The 14,608-nt window shown below is 38.8% G+C and overlaps 1 protein-coding gene across 5 annotated transcripts in view; it reads right to left on the bottom strand.

The window, feature by feature from the left end:
- Positions 1 to 13,602, bottom strand: part of SEL1L (SEL1L adaptor subunit of SYVN1 ubiquitin ligase) — a 56,628-nt gene extending 43,026 nt beyond the window's left edge. For 3 of the 5 annotated variants that reach the window (XM_089908060.1, XM_089908057.1, XM_089908056.1), the window contains exons 1-3: positions 12,365 to 13,408; positions 8,197 to 8,234; positions 7,137 to 7,368 (exon numbers count right to left, since the gene is read on the bottom strand). In XM_089908060.1, coding sequence (XP_089764186.1) covers positions 7,137 to 7,368; positions 8,197 to 8,234; positions 12,365 to 12,443 — 349 coding nt within the window. In that variant the 5' untranslated portion in view covers positions 12,444 to 13,408. The other 2 variants (XM_022576378.2, XM_089908059.1) reach the window with 2 other exon arrangements.
- Positions 13,603 to 14,608: the final 1,006 nt, after the last annotated feature.

Raw genomic sequence — 14,608 nt, forward strand, 5'->3', positions numbered from 1 at the left:
AACACTGCAAACACTGAACATATTGCTAGGAGTTTAAGTAAATTTGCAATGAGGAAAAAAGAAAAAAGGAAAATTTTTTAGTGACTTTATATTTTGTGGTTATGACATCTGGATGTATGGTAAAAATGGATATAAAATGTTAAATGCTTGTAACTGCATACATGCCAGAGGAATCATCCTGATCAAGGGAAGCTGCAAAAAAAGAAATGTGTTAGTGGGACACAACTTCCTTGCTTTTTGCCGCCAGTGGGCGGATTGGAATTTAAACTCTCTGAGTATTGGAAACAGAACAAGTCTCTGTAACTGATGAGTTTTGCTATGGAAGGTATGAATTTTTGCTTGTTGGAGCCTCTGGAAAAAGGGAGACAATAAGAAAGAAAGGTGACCTACAGATGGAGATCTACTTTTAGAGTTCTAAAAAGCAGGTTTTAGTTGGCTAATGAGAGCTTGTGAAAGTGGAGGTCTGTCCCTTAGAGACCGATGTGCATACTTGTGAAGGGGTTGATTTGGACTTGAAGAATGACAAAACCAGACGGTCATAGGAAAGCCTTATCTTCCACTTGGCCTTTCTGGCCTGTAGCATCTAGTCTTTGCTGCTGAAGAAAAGTCTCTGACTTTTTTTAAACTCCTGAATTCACAGATCCTAACTGCCTGTATCTGATTCTAAGCTGAGGCCTGATATTGTCTGGTATAAGCTTCCAACCTAAGTGGGAGCTGTGTTGAACTGAAAACAGGCATAGGCTCATAAGGAAAACTCATACTCTGTGACCTCTGCACATTAGGCCACCTCGCTGTGGGGGTCTACCCTATGAGGACATCACAGCTGCTCAGCTGCACCATCTGGGTCCCATACAAATCCCAGCAGGAAAGGACTTGTTCTTTGATGGGACCATCTGAAATCAAGCTGCTGACTGCCTGTATAGTGCTGACACAGAGCCTGACCACATTCTTAACTTGTGGCTATAGCTGAAAGCTGCAATTTGGGAGAGGGTACATCACAGCAACTGTGACCTCTGATCACTCCTGACAGGCTGAGCCGACTCCAACCCCCTCTAGAGCATGTCTAACTGAGGTCAACTCCCTGTGCCTGCGTCTCCTGAAGAGCTGCCATTCGCAACGATGGACTACACCTCTGACTCTGCTTCCCTCACGTCTCTCCTGCTGCACACGCCTGAGTGCAAGGTGATTAGTCATGCAGCCATCCTCAGAAAGGGGCTGATCTTTTCTAGGCTGTTCACCAGATAAAGTCACCACAGTGAAAGCGGTGGGAGGTTATGTAAAACTATTTTGAAATTTTTTGAAAATTCAGGAGTTTTGTCCTGACTGATAATGACGTTTTTCCGGTTTGGCTGTGTAAAGGGGATTTTCTATGAAGATGTTTTGCACCTCTTTTACAGAACCCCTCCAGATGAAAGGTCTGGATGAGAGTAGGGGATGACTGTAAAAACATAAAATTATGAATGTTGAGGGGAAAACACTGATTTTAGAACAACCAAGGGAAATAAACCAAAACCCCTGCAGCTGGAAAGGCACAAGAGAGGGGAGAGGGCATTATGATCTTTGTTCTTCGAAATTACTTCTGGAAGCTTCCTCCTTTTCCTGAAGGAAAACTCTCTGTGCACCCCTCCAAGCTGTTGAGAGCGCTCTGAGTTCAGACAGCTGAGCTATGATCATACCCGGCAGCGCTGACTGAGGCGGCAGGATCTGACCCAACCCCTGCACTTTCTATGCAGAAAACCTCCCGATGCTGACCACACTCACGAGGTGGATGAACTGTTGTCACAGGCAACAAAACTGTTTGGAACTGATTGGCAGTCCCCCTGAAACCAAGCACTGAACTAAATTTTTTGGATTGGACTGGGATCCCTAGGATAAGATACCCACAGTGGGCAGTCACATCATACTGCCTAATTTATGTCTTGCTCGGGGTGCCCAACGATTGTAAACTTTCCGTTTCTAGGGATTCTCTGGGAATTCCCAAAAATTCCTTTTGGGATTGTACTTCTGTATGTGTACCCTATCACGACACTGCCTCAGCCCCGGAAGGCTTTCAACTCAGCTTCAACTTACTGGCCAGACTTGTACTGGGCCTGAACTGATGCTTAGAGCCAGGTAAAAAAAGTTAAAACAGAAACTTAAGGAGGAAGCTACCTGTCTAAGATAGACCTTTATGATTAATGGGATTTCTTATTTGGCTAAGACACGTGAAGAGCACAACTGAAATCAATACTGCAGGTTGGTCTCACTCTGCTGTCTGGGTCATATTGATAATAATTTTGCTGTGAAGACAACCTGGCCAATGACCAAAGGGGTATGCCACGTAGAGTAGAGTGAAAATAGCATGCCTAAACTTCTATCCTTGAAAAGGCCTGCTTACAAGGCTGGCCCTTGGCTTGTGTCTGGGAACTTAAGATTTTGGAAGGGTTCCCACTACCCTAACTGTTATGAGTGACTCACCTCAACTGTACAAAAAATATGATTTACGCTGAACACGTGCTTTCCTTCTGGGAGTCTGCAATTTTGGTATGTGCTAGGCACAGAGAACCTATGTGACTAGCCCTCTATAAAAACTCCGGTACTAGGTCTCTAAGGAGTTTCCCTGGTAGACATTTCACACGTGTTGTCACAACTTTTTGCTGGGTAAATTAAACACATACCGTGTGACTCTTCTGGGAGAAGACCCTTGCAAGCTTGCATGTGGTGTCCCCCAGACTCACCCCATGCACCATTCCCTTTGCTGATTTTGCTCTGTACTCTTTTTCTGTAATAAATCATAGCTGTAAATACGACTATATGCTGAGTCCTGTGAGTCTTTCCAGAGAATCATCGAGCCCGGGGGTGTGGTCTTGGGTACTGGGAATAAGTGTGAAATGTTCCAACGAACAGCAGAAAGCAAGTGTGACTGGAGTCCTGTGAGTGACAGATGAGGTCAGAGAGGAGAGGCTTGACCACATAAAGCCTTGTTTGGATTTTATTCTGAACGTGACAGGAAGCCATTGGTGGCTTGTGAACAGGAAGTAGGATCAGTCTGCCTGCTATTAGATAACTGGCATCAGGGGAAAGGGTGAAAACAGGGACACTAGATAAGAAGTCCTTACATACAAGAGATTCATAACTACCCTTGGGTGGTTCAGGAACTACTTTAGAAAAGAGAAACCTAAGTTTATCTTTAAGGATGAGCAGAAAGGCGATACATGGATTTGGGCAAGGGGGTGAGGAAGGTATCCTAAGCAGTGGGGTGAACTTGTATATGCCTCTGAAGAAGGGTGATGGGTTTAGCATCGCTGGAAAAGGGCAAATGGGGGGAAGCTTTGGGAGATGAAGTCACAGAAGATGGCGGCCACATGCACCCAGAGGCTTTGTGAATCTTGCTAAGGAGCAAGCACTTCATCTCATAGGCAAATGGAAGATAATGGGGGTTGTAAATAGGGGAATTATAGGATCACATTTGGGTTTTAGGAAGATCAATATGCAGAGACATGGGTAAGAGGCTGACAAAGGAAGCAAGTCTAGAAGTAACTGTCATATAACCCAGGTCTAATGTAGCTGGGAGTACACAAAAAGTCATGCATATGCAACTTATATGTATGTACATAAGCCTTTTCATGTATTAATAATACATTAAAAACAAGTTTGAATAAAAAAAAGCAATTATTGAAAAACTAAAACAAGTGAATCTGAATGTTTATAAAGTTGTTGGTATGACCACACAGAACATTACTGAAATGATTTTAAAACACATCATATTATTGATACAAATCACTAGTAAAATAAATACTAAGAACAAAAAGAACCACAAAGAAACCTTACACTGCATTCGGTGGTTAGTGGTAAGGTTGCCATTGTTATTTTGAAATGATATATACTTTATTTGTTTGATTAAAGTAACATAACATTAATGTTGTTAGGTGCCATGATTTTCAGCATCAGGGCAAGGAGACCCAAACATAAAAGAAAGAAGCAAAAATCCTGATGGGCGGAAAGGACTAACAGCAGACTTGAAATCCACTCTCTCTTTTTACTGCCCAAGAGGCAGAGAGACAGACAGGTGACGTGATCAAATCATCTGAGACACATGCTAACAAGAGGCCTTCTGGCAAATGCACTCAAGGTATTTACCACCAGGAGAGTCCTTACTTGGGCACTGCTTTACCAGGTTGGACCTGGTTTGTCCAGACTGCTCACTGTACATAAACCTAGGATGTAAGTATTTATCAGGCGTGACTTCCTAGAAAATACCACACAAGCCATGCAGTTATCAGGGAATAAACTGGAGATGTTTCATAACCGAAATAGCTCCCTTTTGTGGAAGTGACACTCCATATCAATCACTCAAAGGCCTCATATATTAAAAACATATGTTAAAATAAGCCAGAGAGCATCTTAACTGAGGTAAGACAGGACCTGGGAGCAGCTCTGGCAGCCACAGATCTGTGACTTGTGTCTTGTGATAATTATATCTTTGAAAATATTAGTCAAGTTTGATACTGGGTAGGATCTCTGATTCTTGTGAGTTTGTCACTCTGACCCTCTGTGTTATCTCACTTGTAATATTTAATTTGAACTAGAATAATCAATATCAATGTTATATTTCCTAACCTTACCCACCAAAAAGGCCTATTAGTAATGACAATTCAGTTGCAATGCATATCCTTGGTGTCTAGATTACAGTATCTAAAATAAATACAATTTCCCACTAAAAGGAATATGGATTCCCTGGAGAAATGGCTGAGATTCATTTTGGGGTAAGGAAAAGTATAAGATGAATTTGGGACATCTTGTCCTGCCTAAAAAGGAAGAAGTTTAAAAGTTACCTACGATTAGTCAAAAGGACAAAGGAATGAACTTAAAGGGACTCTCAAGAGCCAAAGATGCAATAATGTGAGCAATAAAAAAGCATGATTGCAAAATAGTAAAGCCTAGCTGTATAAAACCCATGGATTTGTAATGATGCTCAAAAGCAAAGCAAAACAAACAGAAAACATATTCACTGGTCTCTTTTGGAGGTCGCTAGGGCACCAAATCATTATCTGAAAATATTTCAAGGGAAAGAATCAAGCATTTATCTTGCTGTGTGGATTATATTTCTGGGTAACCAAATAGTTGATGAGGGAAAGTTCTTTAGAAAAGAACTCCAGATAACAAATGCAGGAGGAATGATAAGTTAACATGTCATTATTTTGAAACTCCTAATGAAATAATGCATCCAGACAACAAACGAAATGGTTCCCAAAAGCTCTGGGTGAGAGGTCAATGAGGAACTTTTGAATGGCTGGGTCAGGCCGACACCACCCGACCCTGCTGACCAATCACTAGGAGTGGGACAATCAGATACTATGTAACTCCCAGGTAATGCAATGGGAAGCATACAACACTAACTATAAATATTATCGATTAAAAAATAGAACTAAATCTACCCAGGCCTTCAGAGCCAACTTCCAGTTCATAGACTAGACAGCAGATAGTGGAACAAGTTTGATTACATTACTAGCATATGACCAGCTAGATCCAGAATGAGGGAAATCCTATGGCACAAAGGATATTCTTTCTTTAACAAATAAAATGACACTTAAAAACAAGGAAGGGAAAATTGTTACAGATTAAGAGAAACCTAACATCTTAGTGTGGACACCGACTGACAGAAACCAATTCCAAAAAGACATTTGAAACAAGTGGGAAAACTAAACGGAATCTGGGTACTGGGTGATAAAGGAATAATAGCTAATTTTGTGGGTGTTATACTACTATTGTATTTTTCATTTTGTTGAAAAAAATTCTTACTTTTAGAGATATGTATGCAGGTAAAACAATGGAATTTGCTTAATAATCTAGGGGAAAAAAAAGAGTAAATGGATATGGAGTGGCAAAGATGAAACAAGAACAAGAGTGTTGATGGCTGTTGAAGCTGGGTGACGGTGCGTACATGGGGGTCATTACACCTTCTACTTTTGTACTTGTTTGGAAGTCTCCCTAACAAAAAAGAAAGGAATGAAAATAAATATTTGGCAAAAATTAAAAATGGTAATATACACTTGGCTGAGGTACAGGAAAAGGAACAGACTTACTTTTCTGCAGAACAGTTTAGCAATATGACTCAAATGTCTTTTCAAATTTTATACTTTACTTTTAAGGTTTACTTTTAAGAACTAACTCTAAGGAAATTTTCATAGATGTGTACAAAGGTATACTTAAAATGGTCTCCCAGCAAAAAATATTGTTATGGTATATTTACATGTAAAATTTTTTATAGCCATTAACCATTAAATTGTAAAAGAATATTAAATAATATGGGAAAATGTTCAAGACAAACTGTTAAGTGCAAAACGCAGGCTGTAAAATAGTATATACAGTTTAGTCTTCTTGAAACCATACATCTAGAAAAAAGCCTGAAAGAGTATTCTCCACTATGTTGACAGCTGTTATTTCTACTTGATGGGATTAAGGTACTTTTAATCAAAGAAAAAAATGGTTTCTCTTTTTTTTGTATAAAATATTTGTAATAAAAATTATATTTTTAAAAGGTAAAACCTGGATCAATTCTCGAGATTGGCTAATAACAGAATAAGCAGATATGGTGGCGATCTTTGAAATAATAAACTAAATGACAGATGGGTGGTGGGACAGGGCAGAATGGATACATTAATAACTAATTTTTAATAGAACAGGTATTTAGCACACTCTACTGTGAGAAAGATCAAGCTGTAAGTTTAAAAATTAGAGTGTCAAGAAAGCAAAAGTTAGAAGAGGATTAAAGTTTTTATGTAACTTTAGGATAAACAACTAAATCAAATTACCTAGGATGACTGAAAAGATTATTGTAGTAAAAATCCTAACACAGTTCTGAAAATAACCAAAGCAGCAAGTTAGACAACACTTCCTGTCTGAGTTTCTATTTTGTGTACCACTCTGACAGACTGTTACATACTGGAGTCCAAAAAGAAATGTTTGAATACTAATACAAATGCAATTGTGACTATCAAATTCAGCTTCTGTAACTTATCCTGTAAAATTATACGCTATACATTATATGTGGTGAATATCAGTAAAATAGGACTACTGCACCTTCTATACCAGTTTTAAAATTTCAGTTGCCTCCTTCCTAAATAAGGCAAAAGTAAACAAAATGTCCAGACTACCTGGTTTCCGTACTTTCATTGGCTCTTCATAGTCCTTGTTTTCTGGATGTGCAGATTCTAGAAAGCTGATTTCTTCTGTAACAGTTTCCCCTTCTTGGCTTCTGAGGCCATCTTCCTCTTCTTGAATAGGTGATTCCAATTCTGATTCTTCTGAATCAAGGAATATCTGACCAGCGACTACTCTGCCTGCTGGGCTATGGTCCTCTACCGACTCATCTGACGGCAAAGAAGTCTGACAATATAAAGTATTTTTAGTTTCCACTACTAACAAGACTCCCTCCAACCTAATTTGACCATTTCTTTCACTAATCCAGATACACCTCCTTCAGTTCCTTGAATGTGTCATACTCATTCGCCTCTATACACTTTGGCATGTGTCCATCACATGCCTTCATCACCTGCCTAAAACTGACTCTTCGGATTTCAACTTAGATGTTACCTCCCCCCAAGAAGCTTACCTTAAATTCCCCAAGTCTAGGTTAGGGTCTCCCCCTACTTGCTCCCAATATATCTTATACTTCCCCATATGACAGCCCTGTACTATAACTTCCTGTTTCTTACCTACATTCCTTCCAATCTAGAGATCAGGGATCATATAACTGATTGGTCTCTTTGAAGATGTAATAATCAGCCTTATTCATTCAATCAACCAAGTAAGTGCATTAGCAGATTTTTTTTAATTGATAAGTGTAAACAAATGGCAGAGGTCAAATCTTCAAATTAAAAAACTAAAAAAAGAAAGAATAAAATCAATCTCTCATTAGGCAGTAAAAAATGTAACTGCCTTCAGGCTCTTCAACACACACACACACACAGCACATTTAAGTTGGAATTAAATCTAGTAACCAACACTCTTAGAAATATTATTCTCTCTCCTATAGGTCAGTGATTTTTCCTCCCAGAAGAACTAATATTGGCACTAGCTATCTTTCTTTTCCTTTTTTAAAAAAATATAGTTCTGTTGCTCAAAAGATGCAGATTTCACATCTTTTTGAAGATACATCATTCATGCTTTTAAATTGGGCATCAAATAATGGTCAATGTAAATTTGAGTACACACCTTGGAATCTAAGGTTTCATCCTGGTTGCCTTCTTCATCTGTAAAGAAATTTTAAGACAATTTAGTCATCTTTCTTGTTTGGAAATTGCAGGAATATTAAATGAAAGCATTTGATAATACAACAAATAATAAGACACTGGATAAATAAATCTATAATTATCTAAAAATTGGTTGTATTCAACAACTGTTCAGAAAAGATTAAGTGAAAGGAAAAAAGGGTGTTGGGGGTGGTATTTTTTTTCTCTTTATTCAGGAAAGACATTAGCTTCATCTGGTACACAGGTAGGAAGACCAAGACCACCGCCACCAAAACCAGACATTTCTTCAGATGCCATCCAGTTCTTCTGTTATAGTTAGTCCACTACTGAGAATGAGTTGCTAAATTTATAAAAATAGAGCCCTGATTTTGCGGTTCGGGATTCCACCCATTCTTCTCCTCAGCTCAGAATCTGGAGTTACTCTAGCTTATTTTAGTGATAACTAGCATTTTATTGTTCACTAAGATGGACATTAAGAATTATTATTATCTGACAGCAGAGTGGCCAAAGATAGTCAGAATTTGTGTTTGACTTTACTGAAGACATAACCAGATATGCATTAAAAAGTAGCATCACACTATCATGTATTTACTCACATGAGATCTATTTATTAAGAAATCAATAGCTTATATCAAATAAATAATAAATACAGCCACTATTTACATCTTTCTTCCAAATTCATATTGGCTGTTTTGGTTTAGTCCAATTACATTAAGTTTCCTTCTATTATTCTTTCTGCATTTCTCTGCTACTTCTATTCTGGCTGCTTGCTATTCTTTTTCCTGCTCTTATATAAACACATTCAACAACCCAACGGCCATTCACAAATATTTGATCTTTGTATTCCCAGCCAGTTAAAAAAACAACTGTCAGATGATCTCTAAGTTTCCTTCTTACTATTAAAATTACCTGATTTTATCCAGGTGTAAGCTTCAGTATTGCCAGCTCCGTAAATTATGTGAGAAATTAACCAGTAGACAAAATGCTATAAGACCATGTGATTTTTTTACTAGAAAATTTGGTGTTATGGTTGCCGTTTATCTTTACTTCATATGGTTAGATCCTAAATATGATTGGTAACTTGTAACTCTCCAAAGTACAACAAAAACATGTTTTGGAGTTTGTGTTACCAAAGTACCGAGCCAACTTTAAGAAGTATAATCAACTCATTATGTACCAAATACCCAACTCTATTTCACAGTATTTGTTTCTTTTGAATATTTGAGAAAAATCAGTCTACTGGTGAGGTTGTGCCATATATAAAGTGCTGTAAATTCAAAGAAAACTTAAATTATAGCTATTTTCACACTCACTACTTTTAGATTACCTTCCAAATATTTTATTTCTGGTGGGTGGGGAGGAGAAGGGTATAGCATGTATTAGTCCCACAGTGCCCATAACATTTAGGTAGTGATGTCAATTAATGAACAATCATCCTTCATGCTCACTTCTTCACAAGTATTACCCAAAGCCCAAGTTCTAACATATGGTTCAAAGTCCATTCTCAGCAGATCTTTGGATAAAGGAAAAAAAATTCATCTCTAATAACAAAGTTGTATGTGTGAATGTATTTAATTAGTCATAAACATTAGCTAGTTAATAAATCAAGAGCAGACATTAAATGTGAAATGTATAGGGTATATCCCCAAATACTGAAACTTTAGATTAGTTGGAACTCAAATCAGTAATCACTCAACTGAGTACCTTGTCACAATAGTTCACATATGTAGCTAATAAGTAAATAATATAGATGCCTATAAATAAATTTTAAGACATGTACATTTGAGACACTACAAGCTGTTACGCATTAGAGTAGCAAAATGTGTTTCTGAACTCCCAGAGACATGGGAACTTGTGACATCGGGGTTACTCTGTATGAATGGCATCACGCTTCTCTTTCTTTTCTCTCCACGAACTAGGAATATATACTCAGGTTACTGGTAAATAAGAGCTTTCCTTCTCATTTACTAAACTGGGAAAGCCTACTCCAGATGGTAATCTTAAAGCAAAGGTATTTTCTCTTTGAAACTAATATGTCCATTCACATAACACTTTAAAGAAGTTTCTTATAACCTAGAGACTTATGACAGGCAGTCAGGTAAGGATTAAAAATACTGAAGTTACACATAAATAAAAAGAATATAGTAATGCTTTTATCAGAACACATACATCAAGCAACAAGAAGAATGCAAAAGGATTCAATGAAGAGCTATGGATTTCTCTCAAGAGTATCATATCCAAAATACCATGGTTTACATTACCTTGGTAATCATACCCCTTCCTTTGAAAAAGACCAATATTCATTTTTATTATATCAGCTAACAAAACGGCAAAATACCAGGGATACTCTTTCAGGGAAAAGTGGTCATTACAAATTCATTTTCCAACTCGTCATGTACATTAAACAGACTGATATATCTTCAAACACAGAAAGTCTTACAAGTTTAGTGAAAAGAGACCAGATATCCTGTCTTTGGCTTTGCCATTGAATCTGTGCAGATCCTAGGATACTGCTGATTCCCAATTACTCCAAATCCAAGGCCTGGAGAGCTAGGCTCAAAACCTGGCTTCATTACATGTCAACATTGCACACACGGTTCAATATAGCAAGTTTGCTCAGCCTCCTCTTCCTCAAGTGTCAAAAGGGAATAATATCATCTGCCTTGTTGACTCTCAACAAAGTTTTAAGGAACAAAAGAACAGTGAAATGAAACATATTCTGCAATCTGAAATCTACTCTTTAAATACATGGTGTTAATTAATATAACTGTTACCTGAGATACCTAGTAATGGACCTAACTTACAAGACTCTGTAATATTATTTGGCATAAAGAAAAAAAGTAAACCATTTTAACCAGTAAGACACTCCCTGTCAAAAACAAGAAAACATGTGAGAAAAGTTAAAGCATTTTTCATTATTATCTTGAGAAAATGAGAGTAGTATCTTTTAAATCTCCTCCTTTAAATTTATCTATTCACAAGGAAAAGAAAACATTTCTAATAAAAGTATTATACTTTTACATGCCTTTAAGACAAGATATTAGATAACAGCTAGTAACAATGATAGGATCAAGATTCCCTTTGTTGGCTGATCAAATTCTACCTGGCAATAAATGCAACTTGCTCTGGGTAACCACTAACACTCAAACATTATGTCAACACAAAATTATGACCCAAAACTTGATTTTTAAATAGGAGTAAATCTTTAAAATAAAAATGAGGCTGATATCCTGTATAAATAAGCAATTTAATGAATAAAAAGTCAACTGAAAATCCATGTGCTCAACTTATAAAACTTTATCTCACAAGCGTTTTATGATATTTGCACTTCACGTGAGAACAGCAGTGCCTTTATTACTGATCAGCATTCACATCTATATAGTTTTAGTTCTGGCTGAGTAAGATTTTCGCCTCTCCCAGAGAAACATTTTGGCAGTTTAACTATGATGGAAATCAGAACAGATGTTTTGTGAACATAGTCCTTTGAGTACATCAACACAACCCAAAGATTTAACACTTCAGTATTAACAGTCTTCTATTATAATATATGGAGAATCCCAACTGTTGAGTAAAAAACTTCTTCAAGCATCATCTCCACTGACATGATGCTTTAGATATGTGCAATCTAGTCAAAGGAAGATGCAGGAAAATGTTTACATGCTTTAATTTTCTTTAAGTTCTGCAAATTGAATTCAGAGGGATATGCACCATATTCTTTAATTAGTAGTTCTTACACTTTAGGGTGAAGAATCACTTGTGGAGCTTTTTAAACTACAGATACCCCAACCTGTTCCAGACCTAAAACTGCGTTTTTAACAAACCCTTAAGAGGAATTCTGATGCAGGTGGTTCATGGTCCATCAGGTACTCTACAGTACTGATTTCATACTTCCTTTGATCAAATAACTGCTAGCAGTGGCTTCAGGAGTTACACAGAGTTTTAAAGATTTGGTCAGGAACACAAATCAACACTAGAAGGCGGGGGGCGGACCTCAGAGCATGATGTTGGCAGTAAAGTAACTGGCATATGCTTGTTGCTTTTGAAATGGTATCTTAAACCACACTACGGATAGAATTTTAGGTTTAGACCTCTTATTTTAGAAGCAGAATGACGTTACAGCATTGACTTACAACTAGGACGGATAATTTGAGGATTCAGATAACCATCTGGGAAATTTTCTGTTGGGGAAAAAAAAAAAAGAGTTGACATTTATACCCTGCCTTGCTCCAAAAAAAATTTAAAGCCACAGAACTGCTGTTTTGTTAACTGAAACTGATTAAAATTCAACAGCTTTATTGTACTGATTGTTTTTTTAACCAATACTCAGAAACACTAAATGCTTCTTTACCAACACTCTCAAAATAGACGTTTTCAGATGTAGGTAGATTAAACTATTAAAAAAGAGAAATGATAATTTTCAGAGCCAGGGTATAAATCAGCTAACTGGAAAATCAAATCAAAAGCATATGAATTTCTCTATCTATGTAAAAAGTTAAATCTAGATGCTATCCAGTTTACATTTATAAGAACCAAGATTTTTTTTCAAAAATCATAAAATTACCGTCAGCAAACATGGGGCGGCTCAGAAACACTGTGACACAGTAAAAAACACTTTCTTAAGAATATTTCTTTAAAAGGGGTACGGAGTAGGCACATTTACATCAAAAGTCTTCATTTTTTAAACAAAGAGACAGGGCAATCTCAGGTGCTAAGCAAACCCACCAAACCACTGTCAACATCCTGGTTTTGATGGACCTGGCGCTGCCCAGACAACCCCAGGTGTACCAATTACTTAACTTACAAATCCCAAAGCCAAAGTTTCAAAACCGATGCAGCACATAATCTACATGAGAGTCGTGGAAGCTCTGGAAGGGCTCCTGTGTCACTGTGGGTCTAAGCCAGCTGTCAGGATTCATTCCCATGGAGTCACTGCTCATTCGGGAGGAGTCGTGTAAAGTTTGTGAAGTGAGGAGAGGTGTGAGCAGGGGGACCGCCCCTTCTTTTCCTCCCCTCTCAAGCTCCCCTAAACACCCGCTCTGACCCAGGCCAACCGAAGCCCAAGAAATGACAGCGAGTGACAGGCTACTGCGAGGTGTGAGCTGGAGCCCCCACGGCCCTGCCCCGGGATGGAGGCCGGGGGGGCGGTGGCTCCTGGCCTCCAGTCCGAGGGGGCGGATACTGACCCGAGGACGCGGAGGCCGAGTCCAGCAGCACCGCACAGAGCAGGAACGTCAGCCCAACCCAGACCCGCATCCTGCTCTCAGGGCCGCTACCACCCGCTGGAGCTGTCGCTTTCTCCTCTGCCACCACCAACTCAGCCGCCGCCACCGCCGCCGCCTCGCTGCTGCTCTTCCTGCTCTGGTTTCCTTCCTCCGCCCCTTCCCAGGCCTCCCTGCCCTAGCATTTAGCCAATCCCCGCCCGCCGTCGTACGCTCCTCGCCCAATCGCCGCGGCCTTCCCGCCCACCTTATTGCCCCGCCCCTAGGGTCAAGAATTGGCCAATCATTACGCGAGATTCTCACACCGGCTTTCCCGGTTGGGCCACGGCCTCACCGACATGGCCCCAGCTAATTGGTAGCTCCTGGGTTTAATCATCCCGGAATCAGAGCATGAGTCCAGGGTTGGACGAAAAGTCACCCAGGACTACAATTCCCACAATGGACTTCAAGGGCCTCTCTCTGTGTGTGCTCTTGGGAAACGTAGTCCATCGTGGGGCAATATTTAAAAGTGCAGGTGGTTGTAGAAGTTAAGAGAACTTAGCTAACACCTGGGCTAGACACCAACTCCAGGCCGTGAACTCACAGGTTTTTTTTTTTTTTGAGCCAAATAAATATCAAGAAACACACATTATAAGGTTAAGAGTTTGTAATATGTTAAGCTCTTCCTCTTTGTTTTATTTAGAAAATTTGAATTGGACATAGTGGTATCAGCACTGAGGAAAAATACAACAGCTAGACTGAATTCGAGGTACTTTTTTTTAACGTAAACGAAACAGTACCATATATACGGAAACCAGGATGGAACTCACTACTGGTCCCCCTTTCCCCTACAAAACAAGAGGAAATAAACCCCACCCAGTACAGACTATGTCAATGCTAGTATTCATTTTTACGACATCTACCAGATAATAATAATCTGGAAAAAGGGGTAAACAGTCTTTGCAAAACCCTTTCAAACATTTGTCCTCATCCCTCTCCTTTTGTAAGTTACATTGTTTTCTTCTTCATTGACTACCTAGGTCTTACATTGACTAGGTTCAAGAGTCTAGGTTGGTGTATTTGGAGATAAAGGTGACAGATTGCATTGCAGAAGTGGAAATAGTCTTGTGTATTCAGTACTAACTCCAGGCATGCTCAACTCAGTAGCAGAGCAGT

The sequence above is a fragment of the Delphinapterus leucas genome, chromosome 2, assembly GCF_059928025.1.
Source record: "Delphinapterus leucas isolate spDelLeu-1000000601 "Yukka" chromosome 2, BTC_Dleu_Yukka2, whole genome shotgun sequence".
Classification (NCBI taxonomy): Eukaryota; Metazoa; Chordata; class Mammalia; order Artiodactyla; family Monodontidae; genus Delphinapterus; species Delphinapterus leucas.